Source organism: Ixodes scapularis, unplaced genomic scaffold, assembly GCF_016920785.2.
Source record: "Ixodes scapularis isolate PalLabHiFi unplaced genomic scaffold, ASM1692078v2 PGA_scaffold5__190_contigs__length_132052651, whole genome shotgun sequence".
NCBI classification, from domain to species: domain Eukaryota; kingdom Metazoa; phylum Arthropoda; class Arachnida; order Ixodida; family Ixodidae; genus Ixodes; species Ixodes scapularis.
This window is the reverse complement of record NW_024609880.1, coordinates 26355823-26380843: the sequence shown is the minus strand read 5'-3', so window position 1 is coordinate 26380843 and position 25021 is coordinate 26355823. Positions and strand designations below refer to the sequence as shown.

General features: G+C 42.7%; 1 protein-coding gene across 1 annotated transcript in view; it reads left to right on the top strand.

Moving 5' to 3' along the window:
• The window catches only part of LOC120841722 (parathyroid hormone/parathyroid hormone-related peptide receptor-like), an 88503-nt gene extending 65622 nt beyond the window's left edge, over positions 1 to 22881 (top strand). Inside the window, exons 6-11 of the mRNA XM_040212684.1 lie at positions 7129 to 7285; positions 7706 to 7766; positions 7852 to 7921; positions 12169 to 12260; positions 18042 to 18183; positions 22831 to 22881. Of these exons, the coding sequence (XP_040068618.1) occupies positions 7129 to 7285; positions 7706 to 7766; positions 7852 to 7921; positions 12169 to 12260; positions 18042 to 18183; positions 22831 to 22881 (573 nt within the window). The remainder of the gene's footprint in view (positions 1 to 7128; positions 7286 to 7705; positions 7767 to 7851; positions 7922 to 12168; positions 12261 to 18041; positions 18184 to 22830) is intronic.
• The last annotated feature ends 2140 nt before the right edge of the window (positions 22882 to 25021 follow it).

The window sequence follows — 25021 nt, the reverse complement described above, 5'->3', positions numbered from 1 at the left end:
TAATTACACTTTTATTATTTGAAAAACGCACTCAGACATCTGTGGCACGTGAAAGAAAGACACTTTCCCTCGCGGCGTGTAATTCTACGTTTGGTGGCCCAGATGGCCCACTTGCAAAAGGTGAATTAAAATATAATGACAAACAAATTTTAGTCGCGTCCACTACTGGTAATGCGACGGGAACAATTCCGTTCGCACTGTTATTCTCCGAATCAAAAGCATGCCGTCTATTCTAAATATGGATTCATTGTGGCTAAATTTGAAAGTGGCGTTTCTTTTTTCGCCAATTCTGATTCCTTTTTTTATGCATGACGTGTTGCTACTGAATAGTCCTCCGTCATTGTAACGTGATTTGTATTTAAAGATAATCTGGAAGGCATAATCTGGTATATTACTTTGTAGGCAGCGAATTTTAAGATTATTAGGCGATACTTTAGCTGACACAATTTACCGTTTCTTTGGGCCTTACTAATGTCTTTATCCACTACCTGAAAACGCAGCGACCGCCTAATCATGTTTAAACTTATTTCCTGTGTTCGTGCCCCACTTTGATATACAGTCAGAAATTCATAAGATTAGATATCCCACCTTGAATGATCCTTTGCATCATCTAGACGGAACCTCAGAACCCAGTTGTCTTTCTGAACATCTTCACTCAAGTTTAGTGTCACGACAGTTTCTTGCTAAGTTGAGTCATGGTAGTAATTGAAGGTTTAACCTCGAACAGTCGCGTGTTTTATATCAGTTATAGACACGTTGATAGATTCCTGGTTGTGCGTAGCTTCATTTAGTGACGTGTATATTGATGCCTGCGCTCGGTTCATTCTAAGCAGGAGTTCACTAACGTATTTCAGCATTGCATGCATTTCGTTAAATTACTCGAGTTTTTCTACACTCGTTAATCCCTTGATTAAACTCGACTTACCCATAAGTCTCGAGGAGAAGGCCTTCGGCATCAACACAATACAATACAAAATGGTGTCAGGGAAGGGTACACTGTTAGCAAAAATAACACGCCCAGACGTGTAAACCGTTGTCCCATAGCGGACACGTCGAAACGTGTTCGTTTTACACGGAGCCATCTGTGTTTTTCGTCTACACATGAGGTGCTGTGTAAAGTTAACACGCTACACCGTGTTTGCCTTCCGAGAAGCACGGTTCAACGTGTTGCTTATGAAACATGGCGGCCAGCAGCCGAGAACAGGCGAGGGACGAGCCCAGCCAGCCGCGCCTTTCAGCCGAACTGAAAGCATACAGGACGCGTTCGTTCTCGTTCGATGTCTTTTATGCACAGTAAACAGTCTCCGAGCGGCATACGTAGCTACGTGCAAAGGTACGTACGTGCATCGTCGGCGGTCGGTGGCGTCGGCAGCTACGACAAAACCGCTAAACAAAAAAAAAACAAAAAAAAAAAAACGAATATTGAACTTACATGGATAAATTGCTCAAGCAAACTCTTGTAATCGGACGGTAACTTGCGCCACCTAGTGCGATTTCTAGCAACCAATGAAAAAAAAAGCAGGAGTCGGTTAATACGCTGGGAACTATCACGAGTAGACCGCTACTCTACATACATCACAGACAACACGAGCACCACGTAGGACACAGCAGCGGCACATACACAAACACAACACCGACACTACGCCCGACACTTCCTACTAACAACGGGCTCTCCCCGCGGCGTATATATGCTTGACATGTACGGGTGAGCTCGTTGGTCGCTGACCGTTACCGATTTATAGAAGAAGACACAAAATACCGCACAATGGACAGCCGTATGTAAGAACTGTTTGCATTTAAAAAGTATGGAGGCAAAATCTGTAAAATTAGTCCTTTGCGAAAAACAACGATGTACTAACAATAAATCTTAAACCGGCCATGAAAAAGTTCAAATTTTTGTTATTTTCATGCTCGACCAGTGTTATGAGCAGTCCGACTCGCTTGAATCAGATAGGAAAACAAATGATTGGGATTTTATCAGTACGTATTCAATAATCAATGGAAATTATACTTGCGCAAGGCATTTTTTATATATATTATTGTGAAGGACATCCGCCCAACACTTCACTTCCGCTAGTTGTAGTACGCGTACGGGAGCAGACGCCTTCACTTTTGGGGCGTTTTGATGCAGATTGTTGTCGTATGTCGTGTTGGTGTCGAGCGAAGCGGTGAGGCTTGGGAGTTTGTGACCGGTGTTATTCGTGATCATTAATGTGGCGCTGATGCGTTTTTTTGTTTTTGTTTTTTTTTAATATTTCTCTAAAGCCACATTGAAAATTCACGAGCCCGTGGCACTGCATTATGCTAAAATCGCGAGCTCCTTCTCTGTTGACGTCGTTTTTCTGGTAGCACTCGTGGATACTGCAAGCGTTTAAACAGTGCACAGTCTCGCCTACATCCGCGGTGACGTACTCGACCTGTTGAAACATATTGCTTGCGTCATTTTGGAGTACGCAAGGCAATTATCCCGCTGCTCTGGTTTCGGTTATAAAAGCAAGGCAAAACGCTCGTAGTTCCCGCCCTCAGTACACGTTGGACATCTTCCACACTTTGACACTGGATAACTGGATGAACGAGGATTTACATTTACTTCAGAGGTCACACTCGCCGCTTCCTCACCGTCGAGCAGCAGGATCAGCTGGCGACAAGCCGCGTATGAAAGGCTCGAGCATCAACAGCCCAAGTGCACTCGGTGCCGATGCGGGCGATGCGGGTTTCTGTCAACCGCTAGCCCAGCACAGACCGTGACCGTTCCAGCTCTTCGTCATGACGCGGTGTTGCAGAAAGCAGCGTATAATACCACTACACGGACCACCGAAGCGAACGCACTGTTATCGTAAATCTTGGCTTGTGATTGCGCCTAAATTTGTAAATAATCGTATTCTTTTTTCTGGAGACGCAAACGAAGGGCATAACAAAATCGTTTGCATATTCCGCATACCTCGCAAAAGCGTCAGTCACCTTGCGAGAAGCGCAAAACACGGTGTCCGCACCGTCCTGACTTCCCAGTCTTTTACCTGCTTTAGAGCAGTTTGTTCCTGTTAGTAGGTATGTCTACTGAAACTGCAACTTGAAACTTGGGGCAGTGCCAGAGGGAAAAGAGACCAATTCGGGCCTCTTCCCAATGTAAAGAAAAACCACTATGTTCTCTACGTAAAAAATTGGTCTCAGTTCATGCATCTGTGGGCAGGTAGAAAATCTTGCCCTAGTTTATTCACACCGCATGATGAGCGCAACAAACTCACACGAGTCACACGAGATTTACAGGAAAACATCGGTGGTGACTTAAGTTTCCCTGAAATTCTGTATAACCGGTCGTTTGCGGGACCGAATCATCTACTCGAGCGGTGTGCGTCGCTGTGCGAACACGTCGCTGTGCAAATGCAGTCTAACGACACGAAGCATAGAAACGGCAGATTTAGGGAAACTATCCGAAGTCCCTTGTTCAATTAAAACGACTTAATTTTGTTGAAAACGTCCGCAGCATTTTACTCACGGTATGCGTCGGGAATCTTCCACATTTTGAAACGGAACGAAGGAAGATTTACTTTTAAGAACGCTCGCTGCGTCCTCCCCGACCAGCTGGACCGGATCAGCTGACGACGACGGGGCTAAACCCGTCAAACGCAACCCCACAACAACCAATATGAGCTCCGCGTTAGTGCGGGTTTCTACCTACAAGCACCGCACCACACACCACGAACGTTTCGGCCCTTTCTCGCATCGCCGTGTTGCCCTAAACAGAACGAGATCGCCGAAGAACGCAGCGCTGTCGTGAACCTTGGCTTGTGGTTGCGCACTCGTGGACCCGTGACTCCCCTCGCTTTCAAAACACACACGACGAATGGTACTTTCCGTCTTCCGGGAACATCACAGGGGCACTTCTCCGGTCACGTCTTCACTATGTGCTCGCAAACTGCGAAGCTTCTCGCGTCCCGTCAAACCAAAACAATAGCGGCTGCCAGAAATTTCTCCGGTCAAACAAAAAGAACGAAAGCCAACCGGCTCTTGCTTCCACCGTACATCGACGTTGCGCTTGCCATGGCCAGATCGGCCAGATTGGGCCAGATCGCTTGCAGTTGAAGCAGTTGAAGGTTGAAGCAAAAACGGAACCAACTGCAATGTCACGTGTTCACATCGAAGACACGCTTTTTATATCCATTTTAACTGTTTTGAACGAATAATTGGACCCATGACTTTATTTGTGGTGTGTAAGAAACTATTATCAAGAGCCCTAAACTAAATGCAAACATGGGCGACATGAGGGAAGCCGCATTGCCATCGACCAGAAAATGGCGGCGAGCCACGGTAAGCGCGGGTTTCGCCAACGTCCCGCGACATGGCGTAATTGCTTTTGGTGCATATCTGTTTCCGAGACATGTTTCTTTCCGCGGCATTTGTCTCGACGGTCCTTTCTAAGTGTGTCCCCAAGCATTCCGGTGCTTCGATAGCCGGCAATGCCGCGGTCGTCGCCGGAGGCGATGCGTGTTATCGAGGTCGGCTACACGGTTATGCGTGTATGACCGAACCAAAACACGTTTTTTACAACCTCGCATGATATCTGAACGTATTATCCGTTACTCATCGTGTAAATTTATGGTAATTTGTGTAAATAGCGTGTTTTTCACCCCAAATATTCACCAAATACACGGCACTTGCTAACAGTGTATGAACTTGGGCTAGTTGGTCATCCCCCATTTCCGAGGGTAAAAGTGTTAAAACCAAAGGATAAGTAAGAGAAACGAAGAACACAAAGCGCTTGTTGTTCGTTTCTTTTACTTGACTGTTGTTTTTAACGCCTTTACCCTCGGAAATATTGGTGTCAGAGAGCACTTGTGAGCACGCAAAGAGCGGTAAACAGTCATCGCCCCTCTGTTTGGAGGTTTTAGAGGGTATCGAGAAAGTTCAACGTGAAACGAGGTGAATGCAAGAGGTCTGGCCTGTTGACGTACTAGAGTACTTGAGGATACTTTTACTCACTAGGAGATTTACTATCTACATAATTTATGAAAATTGAATGGTGAATACCTCGTGTCCTTCTTCCTAAGAAAAGACCAAACAGAATTTACATAGAGAAACCAATGGTCAGGCCAAATATCTACAGCTGCGCTCAGGCAAGGATATATCCCGCTGTTATGATAGCGATATCCTAAAATAATAACACTCTAGCAAATACAAAAAATTATTATACCCAAATAAGAACATGTTTATTCTTAGTAAATTAAAAAAAAATGTTTTGTACACTATAGTAACCGACAGTTTAGCAAACGCAGTGCGATGGTTAATACGTTCGCGTCTTTTTGCTGTGCGATTTTTGATTCCCTGTTCTTATGAGCTAAAGCCGCAATCGCAGAGGTGGCACAACAATATTAACATGCCCCGGATCCAGCAGGCCCTGCTTTTCCTGGAGGGAAGCTGAAGAGGTGCTTGAAAAGATTGGCAGCGACCTTTCCCTTCAAAGTCCTAGTGCATCAAATGCATTATAGGAAATTGGCGAGTGAATGGGTCTTTCACGTGACGTATATTTCTCCGCTAAATTTGACGTAGAATGTGAATGGAAGTTTGGGTCGCGTGACATCAGATCACGTGAGGTTTATTTTTCCCTCTAAATTTCGCAGGAAAACTGCATTTGTTGCTAGGTCACAAAGCGTGGAAGTTCCCGCTAAATTTAACGTGGAAACTGAATTGATGTTCTGGCCACAAGGCGTGAATTGTCCCGCTGAATTTAGCGGGGAAACTGAGTTGATGTATAGGTCCCATGCCGTTAATTTTCTCAAGGTCTGTAGGTCAAGGGACGTCACGTAACGTCATGGGAAGGCACTTCCCCTCACTAAATTTAGCGGAAAATGCGCGGTCGGAAGGGCGGATAGACGAACGCACGGAAGGAGGGAAGGACGGACAAACTTTTAGGATTAGGAAGTGGCGTTAAAAAGCATTTCTTGTATTCAAATCGAGTTAGAGGTGAATTTTAGCATATTTGGTTTTGTGAATTGGAATATCACGAGCATTTGAACCAAACGGATATATAAGGCTAAAAAAAAAAACGAACGACAAATTGCTGGGTCCGATGTCACAACGAACGGTCTCAACTGCCTTGCGCGTGCCCCTTGTGAGGGAGAGCGCGCAGCGCTTTTTGAGTGCACGGGTAAGGCTTGCTGAAGGCGCGGAAATATTGAGGTATCTGTATACTACGTCATGATTCCCTCCTCACACAAAGCGCGTCTGGAAGGACGGGCTTCAGCGCTATTCTGAATGCCCCGCTGTGGCTACTTGGCGCATCAATCTGAAATATGACTGATATTCCAAAGAGTCTGTGACGAATTTGTCCCGAGCGAGTATACACGATTGACCAACCTCCCCTTTATTACCTTCTCTCATAGCCAACATCGACTCGTATTCGTACTCGTGAATGCCATATGAATATGATTTAAGCGTTTTTTTTTTTTCTCAAATGCGGAGGTGTTTTAATTTCCCTCTCAGCTGTCCGTGACTCTAACCACACTATGCGGCCAACAAGTGTTAAAATGTGTGTCTTTGGCGTATCGGCACGCCAGTAAGAGCCTGCCAATCAAAAGGCAACATGGATAATGCCCAAGCAACGCAAGATGACGAGATGGCCAAGCGCGCGTTTTCATTCGTTGAGGTCGGGGCAAGCAAGAGCACGTGGTCGCCTATAGGGGGTGAACAAACGCACTAGGTGCTCGATCAAATTAAACTTTTCAAATAGTGTCCCATCACCCATCGAATTCATGTGCTTGCTATAGCGGACCAAATTCATCGGAAACAGTAAATGATCCGTGATACTACGCTTTTTCTTTGGGTGATGATAGGCTTAGCCGGGGATAGGCAACACGCCAAAACAACTAGCGCCGTGACAATGAACTTTTGGCGTTGCATGTAGGGCTGCGTTGGATTGTAGCGTCGGGTGCAGATACATTTAAAATGAAATATGGCAGAGTATTGCATTTCGCCTGATTGCTAAAACCATTTCCCTGGTCATTCAGACACATATGCCACACGGTGTTCGTGTCTGCAAATGTTCATTAGCTTTTCTCTGCGAAATGCTCACTTTATAGTAGAAAGCGTGTCGTGAAAAAATTGACATATCGCTTTTTTTCTGCCTTTCAGAACGTGGACTGCAAGGTGTTCACGAGTTTCTGGCACTACGTGCTGATGGCCAACTACTGCTGGATCCTCATGGAGGGACTGTACCTGCACAACCTCGTCTTCCTCGCCTTCTTCACGGACAGTTCGGGGATTATAAGATACGTCGCTCTTGGTTGGGGTAAGTTATATTTTTCTTATGCTCACTGCTCCAGTGAATGTATCTCTCACTTATTGTCGTTGACAGATTAGCCGGTGCTTCTCGTATCTGTGAATCCTCGGAAGGATTCAGAGTATTGCACTTCGTTTTCAATGACCTGTCGAGCGGATTTGCTCTAAAAATAGTAGTATTCAGATACGCCAACTTTTAAGATATCGCTAATCAAGCGTCATCAAAAGTTGAACACCTCTATTGAGAAAGGTTTTATAGTACATTGCGCTTCGAATTTATTCAAAGATCAGTGTAAAATATAGAAGGTCAAGTGTGGGGGTTACTCTTATCGTAGTAAGTATATATTAAATTTTCTGTAGACGCCATTCGCCAATTTGTTGACGTCATCACCACATCGTAACTCTGAAAAGTTTTGTATAAAACTTGCAGGGCTTCCGATACTGTTCCTTGTTCCTTGGGTAGCAGTAAGAGCAATGCTTGAAGACACGTAGTAAGTATATGACACCCAAACTGTTTTCGTCCAGTCGCTGTTTTCGGAAAATAATGCTGGTTCTTGTTCTCGTCTGCCACTTTAGTTGCTGGACAACAAATGACACGAAATCTTACTTCTGGATTATCCGAGGACCTATCACGGCGTCCATAGTGGTAAGACTGTTTTCGACCTTAGAAATAATTGGAGAAATTTGCTTGATCGCGTTGTGGACTCTTTTGCGCTCTCTTCCAAAATGAAGCACTCTTTTCTTAAAGTCTACCACTCTCCTGCGCAATGATGCGGAGAATGGAACATATTTGAATCGTAATTAAGGCAAATATTTAGGCAGGGAATGGGTGGCCGAGTCTGTTTGCACACCACAACCCGAACCACTAGGAACAAAACTCTTGCCGTTGCGGATCTATCCCATTACACTGCCCGTTTATATCGGAATAAGTTTCGCACCTGCGCAAGGTCACGTAATTACTATTGCATGATGCTTGTTAAAAACATTATTTTTCACGTCCGCCAAAGTCACCGTACTCTCGCAGGTCAACCTCGGATTGCCTTGGTATCTAACAGAAAATGGGATCTAGCTTTGCAAAAAAAAAGTTAAATAAGTATATCTGATAGCTGTTGACAATTTGGAACGCACATGAAAAGAAAAACGCGAGAAGCTTCATAGCGCAGCGGACGTTTTGCTAAGAAGTTTAGTTTTTTCAGAGTCAATCAGAAAGGACATGCGAGGAACTATTCTGAACATGTAACGACAAATAAAAAACTTAACGCCGGAGCAATGTTTGTAGCTCATGCATTTTACTCCGTATATTATATGTGTCGCCACACATAATTTATGCATCTTCCAATATAGGGATAACTTTAAAAAAACGTGTATCCCTACACTATTTATTTTTTAATTATTTTAGTTTCGTTTCACAAACGTGGCTTTTTATAAAGTTTCGTTATTCTAAACATTTATTTTCTAGTTCCGTCTATGCTTTTAATTAAAGAAATAATAAGATTATACTCTTTCATACGCCTCGGTAAGATAGGTGATCGGAAAGGTGCACTGGTGCAATTCTTCATCTTTACGCAGTTGGGTGGTGTTCACTAAAAAGAAAGACACAGATATTTTGACTTATTCATAACACACATTCTAAAATTAAGCAGGCGACCCTCACACGGATTTGTGTAGCCCTCGAACTTGAAATATTCATTGCACAGCATGATGGGTGGCATATAATAGAGTGACATTCAGGTGAAGCCAGACTATCATTTTTGAACTGAGTGAGTTGCTTGTGTACAGATGTGTTTGCTGTCTTCAGGTTGTTGTTTTTTTTTGTTTTTTTTTTCGGATAAAAAAAAGGATGTGTTCCAAATCGTCGATCTTTTTTATATATTGACAGTCCAAACACTATTTCTTAAATAAGACTATATAAACAATGAACCACCATAAAAAGCATTGCATATAAGAAATAAAGAGTCAAATTGAAAGTTTCGTTATTATTTACATGAAGGTGTACTATGAACTAAAAAACAAGCGTTCATTTTGTCCATTTATAAAAGTAGCTAATGCCACCTCCCGAGTATTTCACCCAGTGGAAAAAAAAAATTGGTGTCCATAAACAAAGTGAGGCAACAACTGGGCGGGAAAATTTTGCCACATTAAAGGCTACCAAGAAACTTGAAATATATATTTCAGTTTTTTTGCAATCAGGTATTATTCTCGTTTCCCCGCAGTGTGTAATTTTTCATTGATCTGAAGGTAAGTGCGCAAAAACGATGGTGTAAATTAAACATAATCACACTTTAAACAATCTCGAGCGAATGCTCTCGAGCGAAGCACTTGGCAGAGCCAATTGCTACAATCTAAGGCATGTACTCAGCGAAAAATGAGGCTGATAATGCGTCTGATCCTCGACAAACGACCTGCGATGTGACGCTTAGCACGGTGAACCTCCATGCTAAGTGCTACTATTGCAGAAGGTTTTCTAGTTTTGTTCAAGGAGGTCGTGAAACGTTGTTTTTTTTCGAACATTCTGCGCTAAGTGCTAATTTGGATTACCGGTCATTTATTACGTAGCCCACGCGCATTCGTTTTTATGCGAAAGCATTAACTGTCCCATGGAGCGAGCCGACGTCATCAGCTTTGAAACCGCGCCAAACGGCACCAGCTTCACCTCTTTCTCCAAGTGAAGTCAGCTCCTAGCTATGAACCACACGAAAAGCCTAGACAAGGGTACCTAGTTTCCCCGATCCCAAAAGAGCGGAGTTAAGCGGATGGATTTCGGCTTCGGACCCAATGGCTGGCACGCGTCGACGAGGCTCCCATCGACCGCTCCGCGTAAGTTTCAACGACGGTCGCCCCATGGCGCTGCGTGTCCGCGAGGCAGCGGCTCCACCCCTCCACGCCCAAGGTCAGCGCGCTTGCTCGACCGTCGACGAAAGAAGGGAGCGGAAGAGCGTCGTACAAGCTTTCGCATTCACGCCACATCAGAAGTGCTTAGGTGTACCTCGAGCCTTTTATTGCCTGGATTCCTTTATTAGTGTAAAACGACAATTTCAATTTTCTGGAGAGCTTGCATCTCGATTCTACGACTACGTCACAACAAGACAGCCAATCGGAAAGTTTTGATTTCTGACTTCACACGTAAAAGTCAAAGGCGACCAGATACTTTCCTCAGATGCAAGGTATGCGATCGGCTCGGCCTCCCCGAGCTTCAGCGTCGCTTAATCGAGGGCAACCGACTTTTCGGCTTTGCGCATTATGCGGACACTTCTCTGTCGACTACGAGACCGGCCATCAGCCGACGGCGGCACCAACAGTGAACGCGTCGCGAGCTCTCTTCGGCGAGGTGCTTGCGGTTCGAGGGACGTGTCCGTTCTTTCTCCGGGTAACGCTTCGCCGTCCTTCGATGTTCAAGTCATTGTCCCGGTTAGAAAAAGATCGAAACACACGTAACCCTGGCTCCTGCAAGTGTCGTTTGGGCCATCGCAGTCAGAGGCTGGAAACCAGGCCGCTCTTTACTGTGGGTCGTCTGGCAACTTAGAAACCGAATGTCGTTCACTCTATCGTACCTTGTGCCTATTGTCTCACGACGCACGCGGTCCGCATGGCGAGTGCTGGGGCGCGCACACAACACACGCCAACGACGCAGAGCACACACCATCACCTAAGCCTTTCACACACAGAAAAGGCGCAGCGATCTTCAAACGACAAGAGCCGACGTAGCGATATGTTGCTGGACAAAATAAATCTCGGATGTGTTTCAAAACAAAACTTAGTTTTAGAACGCCAGTAAATGCGTTCCTATTTCTATAACTTCCTTTGTTATTATTAAAGCACAAAATGTAGTAAACTAGATCCACAACCTTACACACGTATTCTTGTGACGTTTGTTCCTCAAGCTGGCCAACCATGTCGTATGGTCGTTCCAGGCAACCCAAGAAAAACGATTATAAAACATGTTCTATAATATCTGAACGCAATACTTCGCCGTGATATTTGGAATTTAGGATGTCTGAGGTTTCAATTTTACAGAATTAGGCCTGTGAATATCTATTTTATTGCACGACCCCTTTAGAAATATTATCTGCCCCGTAATTCGCCGAGCGATCCCTCCGTAGGTTTCTGCGATTGGCTCTAAGTGCTATGCGAGAGAACAGAAGTTCCATATGTCTTAGAGTGTACGAGACACTCCGAGTGTGGAATTAAAACTTTGTGGTGTCCTGCTTTTTTCTTTAGCCTTTACTTTTTCGCAGTTTTAAAAAAGCGGGAACAAGTTCCTCCCGCATTGTGCTCCACCTTGTCCACTTCAGTGAGCGAACGTTGGATTGACGGTGGGAGAGGAGGAGAGTACACTCGCTCATCTCCAGCGTCCCCTTGCGTTGCGGGAGTAACATGTCGCGCTATTTTTTAAAGTGCCACTGGGTATGGCCTCGGGGCATTTCGTAATTACGTAGTTTTGCACGCTTTTTTATGTATTGAGCAAAGCGAAAGTGTGTGCTCCGGCTATCGGAAGGGGCAAGAGCACATTGCAAAGAGCAACTACAAATGTCGGTGTCCGAGTTTTATTATAAGTCAATTAAAACAAAGTTTGCTCTATATAAGTAACAAGATATAAATATTTTATGAATGTAATCATTTATTGGGTCAATTCATCGAAGTTCAATCACAAACAATAGTCGGTTTTACGAGAAGCAGGTGGCATGGTAATTCGGATGTTCATCACCTTACAGTGCACATATAATACAATTTGCTTACCCAGCTTGTTATAGCATAAAAAACAACGTAAAAATAAACAAAATCTTAAAACCAATACTCTTACAAACTCTTTCCGAGATGTATTGACAGCATCAGCCACAGGCAATAATTTTATTTTGGTATAATACTGTTGCCCATATTTCTGATTTATCGCAGGTGAACTTCTTCCTATTTATCAACATTACAAGGGTACTCTTTGTAAAGCTGTTCACCACCCAAACCCACCAAGCGAGGAAGTACAGATACAGGTGAGACAAAGTGCTCCTTCTAGAAAATATTATGGACAACCTCAACATACTTCCATTATTCAGGAACTCCCTGCTTTGCCAGCTGGCTTTAAAGAATGGAATACAGCACAACAAAAGCGGTACTAACAATATTGTATCTTAACCTGTTGAAAAAAGTGGTAATTTAAATGGGATGCTGACCGTTCTTGACTGAACGATGTTTCAAACTCTCCCACTCATGGAAACAAAATTCCGACAGGCGTTTCTAGTTCATATATCTGTCCCCACGTGGCGTATTCACCTTTAACTTTTATGCTCCGTGCAAATTTCAGCCACACCGGAGTGTGAGCCGAGTAAGAAATAAGTAACTTTAAATATATAAAAAATAATGAAATAAGCTGCGTCTTGCGGTTACCGCATACTGATAACTTTATCGTTATCCCTTGCTATTCCATGGCGATACTGCGTTCAAAAGAAGAACACCGGAACTTCTAAACCATTTCGCAGAAGTCATAGGCTATAATTAGTGGTTCATTTCGAACAGGACGTATTTAAGGAGGAATTGTGAACTTATCTATTTCAGGGCCATAATGTATTGCACCCTGATAAATAGGGTGTCCCAAGTCACCAGGCTCGATGTAATATGAACCGTAAAAATCGACGCTTGCACGTAGCAATCTGACCCTTTTTTTTAAAGGTGCATTTCACACGTCGGTTTCTTTTTTTTTTTTTTTTCCGTGTAAGATTGCAAAGCGTAGCTTCCTTTTTGTAAAAATAGTGCCAAAACGCTTCCCAGGCTCAACGGCGGACGGCAGCGCAAACGACCGAGTCGAGTTGCGGGGTGCGTTTCACGCGCGTATTCATAGATGGCGTCGGACGCAGCATCCGAAGGTGCAGCTGACCAGCGAAAGAAAGCAGACGGCACACAGGCGAAATTCGTTGGTAGCAAAAGCGCCATCGTTATGCAGACGCGTTTTTTTTTTACTTGAAGTTTTGTTTTTATTGTCCGCATTAATGTTTTAACTAAAGGTATATAACAAAAAGATTATGTTGATTTAAAAAAAAAAAGAACAGGTTGGTTGTAAGCATTTTCGATAACGAGGTAGCGTCATCTACCAATACGAGCGCCAAAAGGCGCCCCGCCGCTCGACTTGGTTGCCTGTGTCGCCGCCCGCCGTTGACCCTGGCCAGTTTCTTGGCCACATGTTCTACAGGAAGGGAGCTACGCTTTCTAGTTTTACAAGAGAAAACGACCTGTGAAATCCACATTTGACGAAAAAATTAGATTGCTACGTGCAGGCGTCCATTTTTACTGTCCATTTTAGATCGAGCTTGGTGAGTTGGGATGGCACAAATATTTGGGGATGAAACGCGGTAGTGCGCTAAAGTTAGCACTCGTGCAATAGCTGCGCAATGCTGCCGGAGCACAAACGCGCATGATAATTTTAACAACCCTGTCCTTCATGCCAAATTATAAAAAAATGTAATAATAACGCATACCGAGTAAATTATGGGTGGTTGGACCATTTTGACGTATTCCTTTTCATCTTCGCATTTGGGTGCCCGCGCTACGCAAGAGAGCGTTTTGAACCTGCTGCGATGAAAAATCCTATAAAATGAACCATTTTTGTGAAAGCTTGTCTCGAGGTGGAGACTATTCGACTGTTCTCGGGCCTTTCTTTTATCATTCCAAATTCGGGCTTGCGCTCGCCATTCAGGAACCTTTTGCGATCGGGCGAATTTTTGACTATTGACCTATCACAAACTTTATGGCCCTCAACTACATGCTCCTGCTTTGGCAAATTCTTTAAAATGAGTCTTCTTTGAGAAAACGTGTCTTGTTTTGGACATGGTTTGACTGTTTCTGGGCATTCGTCTATCATTTCAAATTCGGGCACCCGCGCCTTGTCCGGGGGAGTTTTGAGATGCACCGAATTCATATCTGGCGAAGAAATATCAAACTAAATTCCTCCGACTACAAGCCGGTGCTTTTCTTAAATCTTGGGCTTCAGCCCACTTCGAGGAATGTGATATCATGTAGGATATTCCAATACGCTCGTCTCTTGACTTTCTCCTCTGTTTGTGTGCAAAACGAAAGGGATAATGAATGTAATTAAAACATTTTGATCGTGCCTAAATATTTTTTTTTTTACTTCGGAATGTTAAGTTTAAAAGAACAATCATACTCTCATAGGTCGATTGTTCTCGGCAGTTCTCCCAATCCTTAGAATAAAATGCACTTTGTTGTAATCAAATTACATTAATATCTCGGGAAAATATTTTTTAATGCGTTTATAATTTTGTTTGTCGTAATATAAAACACCTGGGTTTGTTTGCTACTTTAGTGATGTCAGTAGTAGAAAGCTGGAAATGATCTTAAAAGTCTAAACGAAAGCAGATGAGTCTTATTTTGCGAATTGGTCTCAAGATCCAAAGAAAACAAATTTTTACAAGAAAAGTAAATTGTACACATTATAATATAGATTCTTCTGGTTTATTGCAGTTCAATGAGAAATATTATATTTTGTAGTATTTTTAAATTGTGCTGGTTCAAACTTGGCTGTTTCTCTAAAATTTGTGTGAGGTGCCTCGGAAATGTATATTTCTAGCCATGCAAAACACGTCCTAGACACTAAACCAAATTCCATATTATTGTGGAGGTATGCTTTATAATTTATGCAATCATAATGAGCTCTTCTCGGACAAACAACGAACTGTACACTTTAATTAACTTCGACACTATCCGTAGTGGCAATATGTCAAAAAGTTTATTCGATGGAGGAACGTGCACTTTATACGTCCTCATCTTGAAATGTTGGCACAAGCATAGTGGTATACGATAGAATGGAGTAGTATCACGGCAAATTGTTCAAAGTGTAGCGTTTTGATGTTATGGCCATATTTTTATCTTAAGTGAATGGTCTCCCATGAGAGCGGTGCCGAAACCCGCTAGCACAGTATCACACATGGTTTTGGGGATGTAAGTTCTACAGAAGAAAGAAATGTTGCGCAATGTCACCCTGATCACTATATTTAAGATGTTTTTCCACTTGATAATTTCTACACAAAATAAAAAAATGGTTTCCATGTATTGAATACAAGGACGCAAACAGGCGGGTGAATATTTAGCATGACAAAGAAAACCTGAGACCGCGGGAGACCCCGAAACTATCCAGTGAATGAACCATTTTTAGCCGGAGTCCCGGTTTTTTTTAGGCTTAATATTCACCAGTTGGCTTGCGCCCTTACATTAAGTTTATTAATCCTACAAAATGTAAACCTCGCCCTCCTTCCGCATACGTTATTCCCCTATTTTAGTGTGTGCACGTCGTTCTTACCCACAGACTCGGGATTTTGTCAATGTCTTAATGTAGATTTTTCTGCGCCATCATTTGTGTAATAAATATTGAAAAAAAATCAAGTTGAAAGATTTTTTATAAAATCAAATCAATACTGCTATTCACTAAATGTTTGCACTCCTTTATTTTTGACTACCAATCTTTGGTGACCAAAGCAAACAACAGTCAAATATCGAACGCTTTGGGCGTCCCGACGGAAAATGCAACCTGCAGGTTCAAGGTAACACAAGCTTTTTCAAAAAGAATACAAACATAAAATGAAAAACGTTTTTTAGGCATGTGTGGTGCAAATCCTAAAATTACCACTCGAAGACACATCTTCGTGCGGATTTAGGAAAAATAGACATCATCGTAGGCTACAGGACCTTTTATTGAGGCAAAAGGCCCCCAAAATATTGGAAGGATTTGACTCCGTTTCTAAGATTGATCGAATCAGTGAGAACCTGTAAGAAAGTACTATCTAGCCTAGCTACAAAAATGAATCACATACTAAAACATGTTTTTTTTTTTTTTTCAGAGTTTCTAGCCTCGATATGCTTTAAACAGAAAACGCTCAAACACAGATCTTGCAAACATGGGAATTGGCAGAAAACGAGGACAACGTGCGAACTGAGAAAACAAACTCTAATTTTGTTTATTTTCCTTCCGTGTACACTGCCTATGTATTTTTAGAATGTGGTACACCTGGAAGCAGTATGGGTTGACTCTAGGTATTGGGTGGAGTGATGCGAATTCGCATGCATGCATTTTAGGTGCGTAGCGACCGGGTTTTACAAAATTCAAGCTCACACGTCCAAGCTGGACATCTTCCAAATTTGCCTTGTAATACCATCCATCTAATTATTCATGTATCTACCCCATCATAATCTAACCTACATCACTTGAACGTTTTACCTCTCAAATAACATCAATATTTTACACCGCTGATATAGCAGGGGTCCAACCTGAACGTAGCGCATTGATTAGCCTCTTTCTCGGCATAGGCATATAATCGGAGACTGCTAGTCACTCAGTGCATCAAAAATAAAACAAAAATAAAGAAAAATGGATGAGTGAAGGCATTGGGAGTACGCAAGCGAGCTGGGGATTCCGATAAATAAATAAAACTTGGGTCTAAAGATGGAGATAGAAGGCACATAGAAATAAGAGGACAAACAAACACACTCGATGTTTGTGTGCGTACCTATTTCTTTCTTTTAGGTGTCTTCTTTCTCCTTACTGTTGAATGCCAGGTCTTAATTTCTATTTAAAATGAAAAAAGTTTGTTCAAGAGTTGCGTGGGTAAAATGATGTGCACTTTTCGTGTGTTATCTAGATAACGCTGGCGGTTGTTCAGACCACACTACTGTGCACATTGCATAATCGATGCCCCCGAAGAAAAACAAATAGCCTCCCCCAAGGGAGTGGTGACGTGAACAGTTCAAAGTAACTTTATGTTTCTTCTTAAGTATGCATAGGAAACTTAATATACACTAGAAGCTAAACAAAAACTAGTGTAAATTGTTTAGTTAAATAATGTTTTTGCGACTTCCGATGAGACACATTGTCCCGTTAATAAAAATATTCCATTAACATTTTTTTTTTTGTATTTCCACCTAATGCCGCTCACTTTTCTGCGTACGATGCACATGTTGGTGCTGCGATGGTTAATAATAAAAAAAAAGAATATAAATCAGTGTTTACGTCTCAGACGTCCTCGAATTGAGTGGCTATGCTGAGACGAGATTGAATGCGTTTTTTTTAAATATTTATATGCCTGAAACAAGCGCATTGTTAACAATAAATATCTAGAAGATGCATGTTCAAGTAGCACGCCAGATGCTCCTAACCTGGCACAAGCTTGGCAATGAGGCCTACCTTGGCGCTAATATGGTTTTCCTCTAATACGTTAATACGTTATTTTGTGACACAGAATTTTTCCTTGGCATTTCTATAGATTCTCTATAGCTCACCAGTGAATTGCCAGTCAGACACAAGCCAAACGTACCACGCATGAACCGAAGATGTAGCAGTGAATCCTAAACCTGACACATATCCGGCAATTCCGACCAAAAGTTACCACACAAAAAGCGAACAGCCAGAAGTGAAGCCGATCTATGGCACTTGTTCCGCAATTTAGGCCCGAAAATGCCGGATAACAGCCGATCTAGCGTCAGTGAAACCTAATTTCGTTACTGATATCACGAATTAGAGTCAAACACCCAGACTCTGGTCAAAAAATGTCAAGTTCGTTTTTTTGTTTGACTTCCTTTGGGATTTTTTACGCTCTAGATGCCGAGACAAAACAAAATTTTGCCTAAACGACTATGCTGCCTGGGTAGTAACATCTACCACTTTATAGCGCCATTGTGATGTTGGATTTACCACTCTGGATGCTATGACAACATTGACCTGCCATCTACTAATTCTTCTCTAATTAATCTGATTTTGTGTGCCACTACAGGAAGTGGTTCAAGTCGACGCTTGTGCTGGTCCCTTTGTTCGGCGCCCACTACGCCTTTCTCCTTGGAATGTCCTTGGCTGCAGCGGGCGACCTGCTTGAGCTGGTGTGGCTCTACATCGATCAGCTGTTTTCTTCATTCCAGGTGACCTCTTTCTAACAGTGCAGTAGTTTTCCCAACGCATACAAAATGCCACCTCCGGTAACATGACACCTTTAAAAATAACGTGAACAAAATTGCGCGCCTATTTTTTAAAGAACTAGTAACGTCGTTTTCTAGTCTTTTGAACCAATGGCGCACGCGCTCCAAGTTTGTGTTTCACTTCCGTCCCCGTTATTATTACCTCTTCGCTGTTTTCAACAGTGACTGGCAGCTTAGGGAGGTCAACTACGGTCAAAAGTCGAACCAAAATATATGACAGATATCACTTTGGTAGCATAAAATACAACCCCAGCCGCACTATTACGTTAAAGTAAAACCATGTTCTTTAGTAAAACCAGTATTAAGACGCGACCAGTTGTTTTTTTCCGAGAGGTGAGCGGTTTAGCTGTTAGTCCATCAACACTGGGATATGACATACAGTTTGTGCTTTGACTCTTTCTCACATGCTTTTATCTTGTTTTGTAAAGTAGTGATTAAAGTTGTTTCCCGCGTTTTCCTATTTTTTCGTAAGCCACGCCAGTGTTTAAGAAAACACAGAGCTGATCATATTCAAGTTTTTTTTTTGTTGTTGTTCTAGTTTTTACTCTAACATTCCTATAAATTGATGCCACCATCTTCCTTTCTGCTCCGCGAAAATAAGATTCTCCGGACACGCCAAACCCTGCGTTTTCTAGCTCTCAGTGTTTATATAGGGTGCCTGAAATGCCGAGGCTCGATCTCAAACGGGCAGCAAAAATCGCTGCCCGCACTTAAAAATTCGAATCTTTCGTCACAGGTGTATATCACAGGTGAGGTTTTTGCTTGTAAAGTTACGAGGTTTAGCTCCCTTTTCCCTTTCTGTAAAAAATAAGGTAAAATACCTTGCCAGGCTCAACGGCGGTGGGCGATGCGGAAGATTGAGTCCAGGGGCGGGGCTCGATTGACGCACCTATAAATCGATGGGGTCAGGTGCAGCGTCGGAAGGTAAAGTCGAGCAGCGAAAGAAAGCGGAACAAGCAAAAGAAATACAGCGGCAGCAAGATCACAGTCATCATTTAAAGGTGCTTTATTTTATTTTTGTTAATTCAAGTTTTGCTATCATTGTCCGCATTTATATTTAAACCAAAGGTACATTAATAAACAATTATTTTCACTTTAATAGACAACGATGGTCGTGGGCTGTCTTGATATTATTTTTTTCAAAGTAAGCCGGAACTAGAGTTTTTTATAGGCTCCCTATGGGATTCAGATATGCGCATCTGTTTTTCACGTGCCGCCACGCCACTATGCGCCGAGATCAATCACGTGAGGAGCAAATGATCCCGCGCCGTGCAGGCAAGTCGCTTCGCCGAGGTTGCACGTCCCGGCGCATGTTCCCCTGATTTTGCCTCCTTCTCCTTTCTTGTTTTCCGTGCGCGGCGGCGCGCGCACCGCCGCTATTCGCCAAATTCAGACACGTGACCGGCTGCAATCGACTGAGCACGGCTCCTACGGGTGCGAGGAGGGGCGTTCCCGCATAATTTAAGATTTTTAGAGAGCTGAACCCGCAACTCTGGCTCCTGTAGAGATCCCATACAATAAACTCTAGTCGGAACAAGAACGTAGCGCCATCTTTTGATACCTGCGTGAAACACGCCCTGCCACTGGGCCCGGTCGTTTCCAGCGCAGTCTTCCTTTTACCCTGGCAATTTTTTTGGCCCTATCTTTCACGGCAAGCGAGTTACGCCTTCTAATTTTACCCAGTAAAACCAACCTTTTATATACACCTTCCAAGAGAAGCTTAGATTACTACGTGCAGTCGCCGATATTTACGGCCCATTCTAGATCGACCCTCGACATTTTTACAGCCTATATAATAATTAACAGTTCAAGGAACGTGGAGCACGGCCTATTATCTTCAGGTTCCTTCCTTCATGTTACGTTTTCTGGCGTTCTTACCAGCTGATGCCTGAATTTGCCTGGTACCGGAGCGATAACTAGATGCCTGGCAATCGCCATGCCTTGCATTTCTTACAGCAGCGAGACCAAAAGGGTCTTCAACACTGTTCAGACACAAAGCATCACACTTTGTCCGGAAATTGTGACGCTTAACTCAAGGACGTTGAATGCGCTAAAGCAAATGCAGCCTCTGCAGCTTGAAATTTAAGTAGTCTAATCTCTACGTCTTTACATCGCCTGGCTTTCTTATTATTAGCACATATGTCTGTGTTTCTGCCAACTCGATTCAACAAGAATATAACTCGGCGGCACTTACCTTTCAAAAACTGAAGCCGTACGACGAAATTCAAACGATAATTGGGTCATTTTTACGGTTTTCCTTTAAAAGGAAGCTTAGGCACTTTCAGTTTGGCAGTTTAAAGCTGACTGCACTTCGTACAGTTTTGTATTGTCAATTTCATTAGGGTACTTAATTTGGACTGAAGTAAGCGTAAACTGCTTTTATTTCAGAAAAAAAAAAAAAAAAAACGGGTGGGGATTGTAGAGATTGACGGGTAGGGAAGCACGTCGATGACGGCATTTTCGCTGGTTTTACGCTCCGACCTGGCGCTGTCCTGCTTTTGAACTGCCGCAGGTGGCGAGGCTACTGCCAAATATCTTTTTGCCCCACTACGTCGCTTCTACTAACATACTAGATATAAAACTTTAAACACCTAATTTTTAAGGTTACTACATTCAAACTCTCACAATATTTCCCAATTAAAAAACTTCCTCACCTTCCCTTTAAAGTAATACTCTACAAAAAACGAGGATGAAGCAAACTAGAAGAATAAGACGTCGATACTGTTTGCGTCTAGTCTTTCTCACCCTCGTTTTCTGGTGGGCTTTGTTTGCTTCTTCCTCGTTTTTTGGCGCAAACTTTACAGGGGAAAAAAGCATTCACCCAGAGAGCATGGCTAAATTACCAATTATTTTGAAAACTGAACATAGGTAATATAAATAAAATCAAAATAATTTCAGATCATAGGTAATCCAATTTGAATAAAGGTTACTTTAAAAGGAGATTAAATTGGCCTGTAGTTACTTTTGAATATGTCAGGCCGACATTGATCCATTCCCCCTTTTTTTTTAAGTTGGCGTTCAGGGCAGTAGCCTTCCGTGATGACACGTTGGCTGTGATGTCTTCTGCTAAACTCAATTACTAAGTATTTCGGTCTTCAAATGACGCAGCCTGTTATAAACGGAATCTCCTGTTCTCAAAACAAAACTGCAAAGCAAAAATTTAGGAACACCCCAAAATCATTCGGTGAGATCCGGCCGAAATCTTGGTCTATTTCTCCCAAAAGCACAACGTAAATCCAGACTCCCTTTCGAGTAGTATTCTTCGGAAACACCAAAATAGCGTAAGCTATCGCCTTTTATTTGTGAGGTGGCCGGATGTTGTTGCGGCAGAAACGCCCCGTCAAGAGAAAGGAAATGGTATCTTTCGGATTAAAAGTAATCCTAGCGTTTGAAAACCCAAAGTAAATATAGACCTTGATTTTTTTTCGGCTTAAAGGTTTTAGAGGAGAGGCACATCTGAAGTGAAAAAAACACACGAAAGGACAATAAAGTATTCTGTGAGCTCCAGCGCTGCAGTCTAGAGGGGAAAGTTCTTAGTGTGTCGGCGACAACATGAAAACGTGGTGTCAACAACTGAATCATCGACATTTTTGTTTTGTTTGTTAACGTGTTTTTTTAGATGTCTGCGCACGAAATATAATGGGTTATCTTCATATTTTCGTTAGTATTTTACCTACGTTTTGTACACTTTTCTTACAACCATACATCAGGCTTTCCGCCTGTGGGACCTCGTTGGTGTGCTATTTTAATATAACTAGAACTCTTACTTTAGACAACCTTCTGTAATAAAAATAATTTTCAACTGGTTTTCTTAAACCTCTAAAGAGAAGATACGGCTGTCTTAAATATTGAGTGAAAATTACTATAGAAGCGATCAATAATGTGATTAGATGGGCGAGTTGGTACATTGCAAAAAGTATAAAGCGCCGAAAAAAACACGGACCGAGAAACGAAGAAAGCTACGACACATTGCGCACTCTTAACTGAAGTTTATTTGTAAAAGCACTTAACATTATTGCCAACGGGAACGCACAGTCATCAATCAATCCCTGCCCAGCTCACGTTTTAGATAGTAACACTCATCCGTAAACAGGGCCTAGACGTTTCGCTGATGCACTTGTTTCCCCTAGCCCTAATCTCAAAATCCTCGTGTAGTTCGCATGACTCCTTGTTTTTTGTATTTTGGCGAAATTTGCATTTTGTTGAATGATGGGGTGCAAGAGCATCTGCTGCAATGAACGGCGAGATGCCCTGACGGTGTGGTCCTGAAGGAAGCTGCGTGTTCGCGGGCCCGATCAACACATTTGCCTGTTTGCTCTACATAGCTTAACCCACACGTCATCGGAATCTCATACACGACGCCACTCGTGCAGTCTGTGTACTTCTTCCCACGCGTAGTGATGCACGGGTCTGTGATCGGCTGGGGATTATTGATTCAGTCCCGACATACTTCTTTATCTAATTTGAAATAATTTATTACATTACTTATTTTCAAAAAAGGTATGGTCATCTTAATTGTACTGAAGTAATATTATGGTCTTTGTTTTGAGATCCGAAAGTGACATTTGTTTTGTCCTTCTGCATTTGCAGGGATTTCTGGTGGCGACGCTCTACTGCTTCCTGAACGCCGAAGTGAGCTAATTCGCAATCCACTCTTTTTAAGCTGTCAAAAGCAGATTATGCATTTATATTCATTTCGTGTGCGGCTTTATCTTCGAGTTATAAAATAAGTTTCGTTAATTGTCTGCTCAAGGTTAACCCGGTATCACTTCATTATTGCTTAGAAGAACTGTTACCACGAGAAACGTCTTCTCAATAAGTAAGCTATCTTCTGGAATAATTATCAGGATTCGCCACGGTCATGGTCATGTAGACCTACTGGTTAGAGCAGCACACTCTGAAAGTAATATTCACTAGGTAAAAATACAGTAACTGCTGGTCACATATGTTACTAGGTGCCTACCCAAGCAGTTCAAATTTAGCCAGTCATTGGGGGCCAATGGCTGAAAATGTTGCTTTGACCAGTGACCAGACGGTGGCCAGCCATTGGCTGATGACTGGCCTTTCTCTGGACAATGACCAATGACCACTAGCCATCAGCCATCGGCCAAGCATTGGCCAATGACTGGCTACTTTCTGGCCATTGGCCAACAGAACAGATCACCAGCCATCTGCCAATGCTTGGCCAAATTCCATGCTATTTGTGTAATAACTGTATATAGTAACGGTCAAGCTACTAACGGTCAGTAGGCCAAGAAATTATTAACAGTTACTGACCAGCCTGGTATCTCACACTCCCTTTAGCTAATAACCTGCACTAACTCGCACAAGACCCAGGTGGTGCTAGTCAACGTCAAATTAAAAATTGACAAACAATAGTATTACCAGTGGGATACACTTTTTCCACGCTGTTTACGTGCAGATGTGCACAGGCATTATACATTTAACATATACAAGAAATTCGAACACATGACACACGCACAACACGCACATGCACGGTAACCCAATCGCTGTTCCCAATGGATATCCATGCGTGTTTTATACTAATCATTTGAAGAAAGTCGGTTGCTCAGTGGCCACCTCGTCTGTGAACGATGTTAACAGTTTCATTCTGCTTTAGACCCAATGTGGTTCTCAATATTGTTCCTAACTATTCCAAGGGATGTACACCTTACTAGTAAGTAATGGTGCACAAAGTGTTTTTTCGCGACAGCCTATAAAACAGCGTTCCCATAGATCCCAGCAACCATGTACTGGCTTCCCCGCATAGCAGCTGCAGTTTTTACCTGTCCCGCGTTTGAGGCAGTAAATATATATTAAAAAGGTAGTAACGGTCAGAAAAAAGGAAGTGACTGCTGCATTCACCCACTTTTTACTTTCTGTCGCACATTTGAGGTAGTATATAGTTGGTAAAATGTTGCAATGGTCAGAAATAAATATTAAATATAATAAATAAATGAAAGGCTTTGACAATCCTCTGTGACGCAGAATTAGAGCGCAACTGTTGAGGAGGAGCAGGGAAGGGTACAGAGGGGAGGAAAGGGTTGCGGGTGGAATTTACCGAAAATTATGGGACAATGTCCTGTTAAGTTCTCCCGTTAAATTTAGCGGAAAATCTTACCCACTAAATTTAATGGAAACATTCTCCTGCTACGTTTAGCGGCTAAATTCTCCCGCTAAATTTGGCGGAAAATTTTTTTCGAAAAGTTTATCGAAAAAAACTTGGCGCCGAACGTTTTCCGCGAAATTTAACATTAAAAATTGCACGTAAACTTTGCAAACAATTTCTTCGCTCGGAACAAAAGTGCGGAGAGATATCCCCGCTATATTTAGCGGAAAAATTGCCCGCTAAATGTTGTAGAAAAACTACCCCGCTAAGTTTAGCGGCAACATTTCGCGCCAAATTTAGGTGCCGTGTGACGTCACGTGTGATGTCAATATGGGAGACGTTCCATAATGCAACACGCGGTTACGCTGACGGCGATGCCGCTCAAGCCGGAGACAGGCCCCTAAGAGCTACGGTCTATAAGTTAGTAACGTCTGAATTTACTGGCTTTTTGTTACGGTTAACTAAGAGCGCAGGCACTTGGCCTTCCAGACTGTAAAAGCAAATCTGCGAAACTGGAGAAGATCTCTCATTCTATGGTTTCGGCATTGAATATTGATTTCTGTTCGAGCAAGACGTAATGCATGTTGTAAAACACGAGGAGTGAGATCAACGATGAGCAAATAATGGTGACTGGAAAAGCTTGAACCATCCAGTGACAATTTATCAGAACGG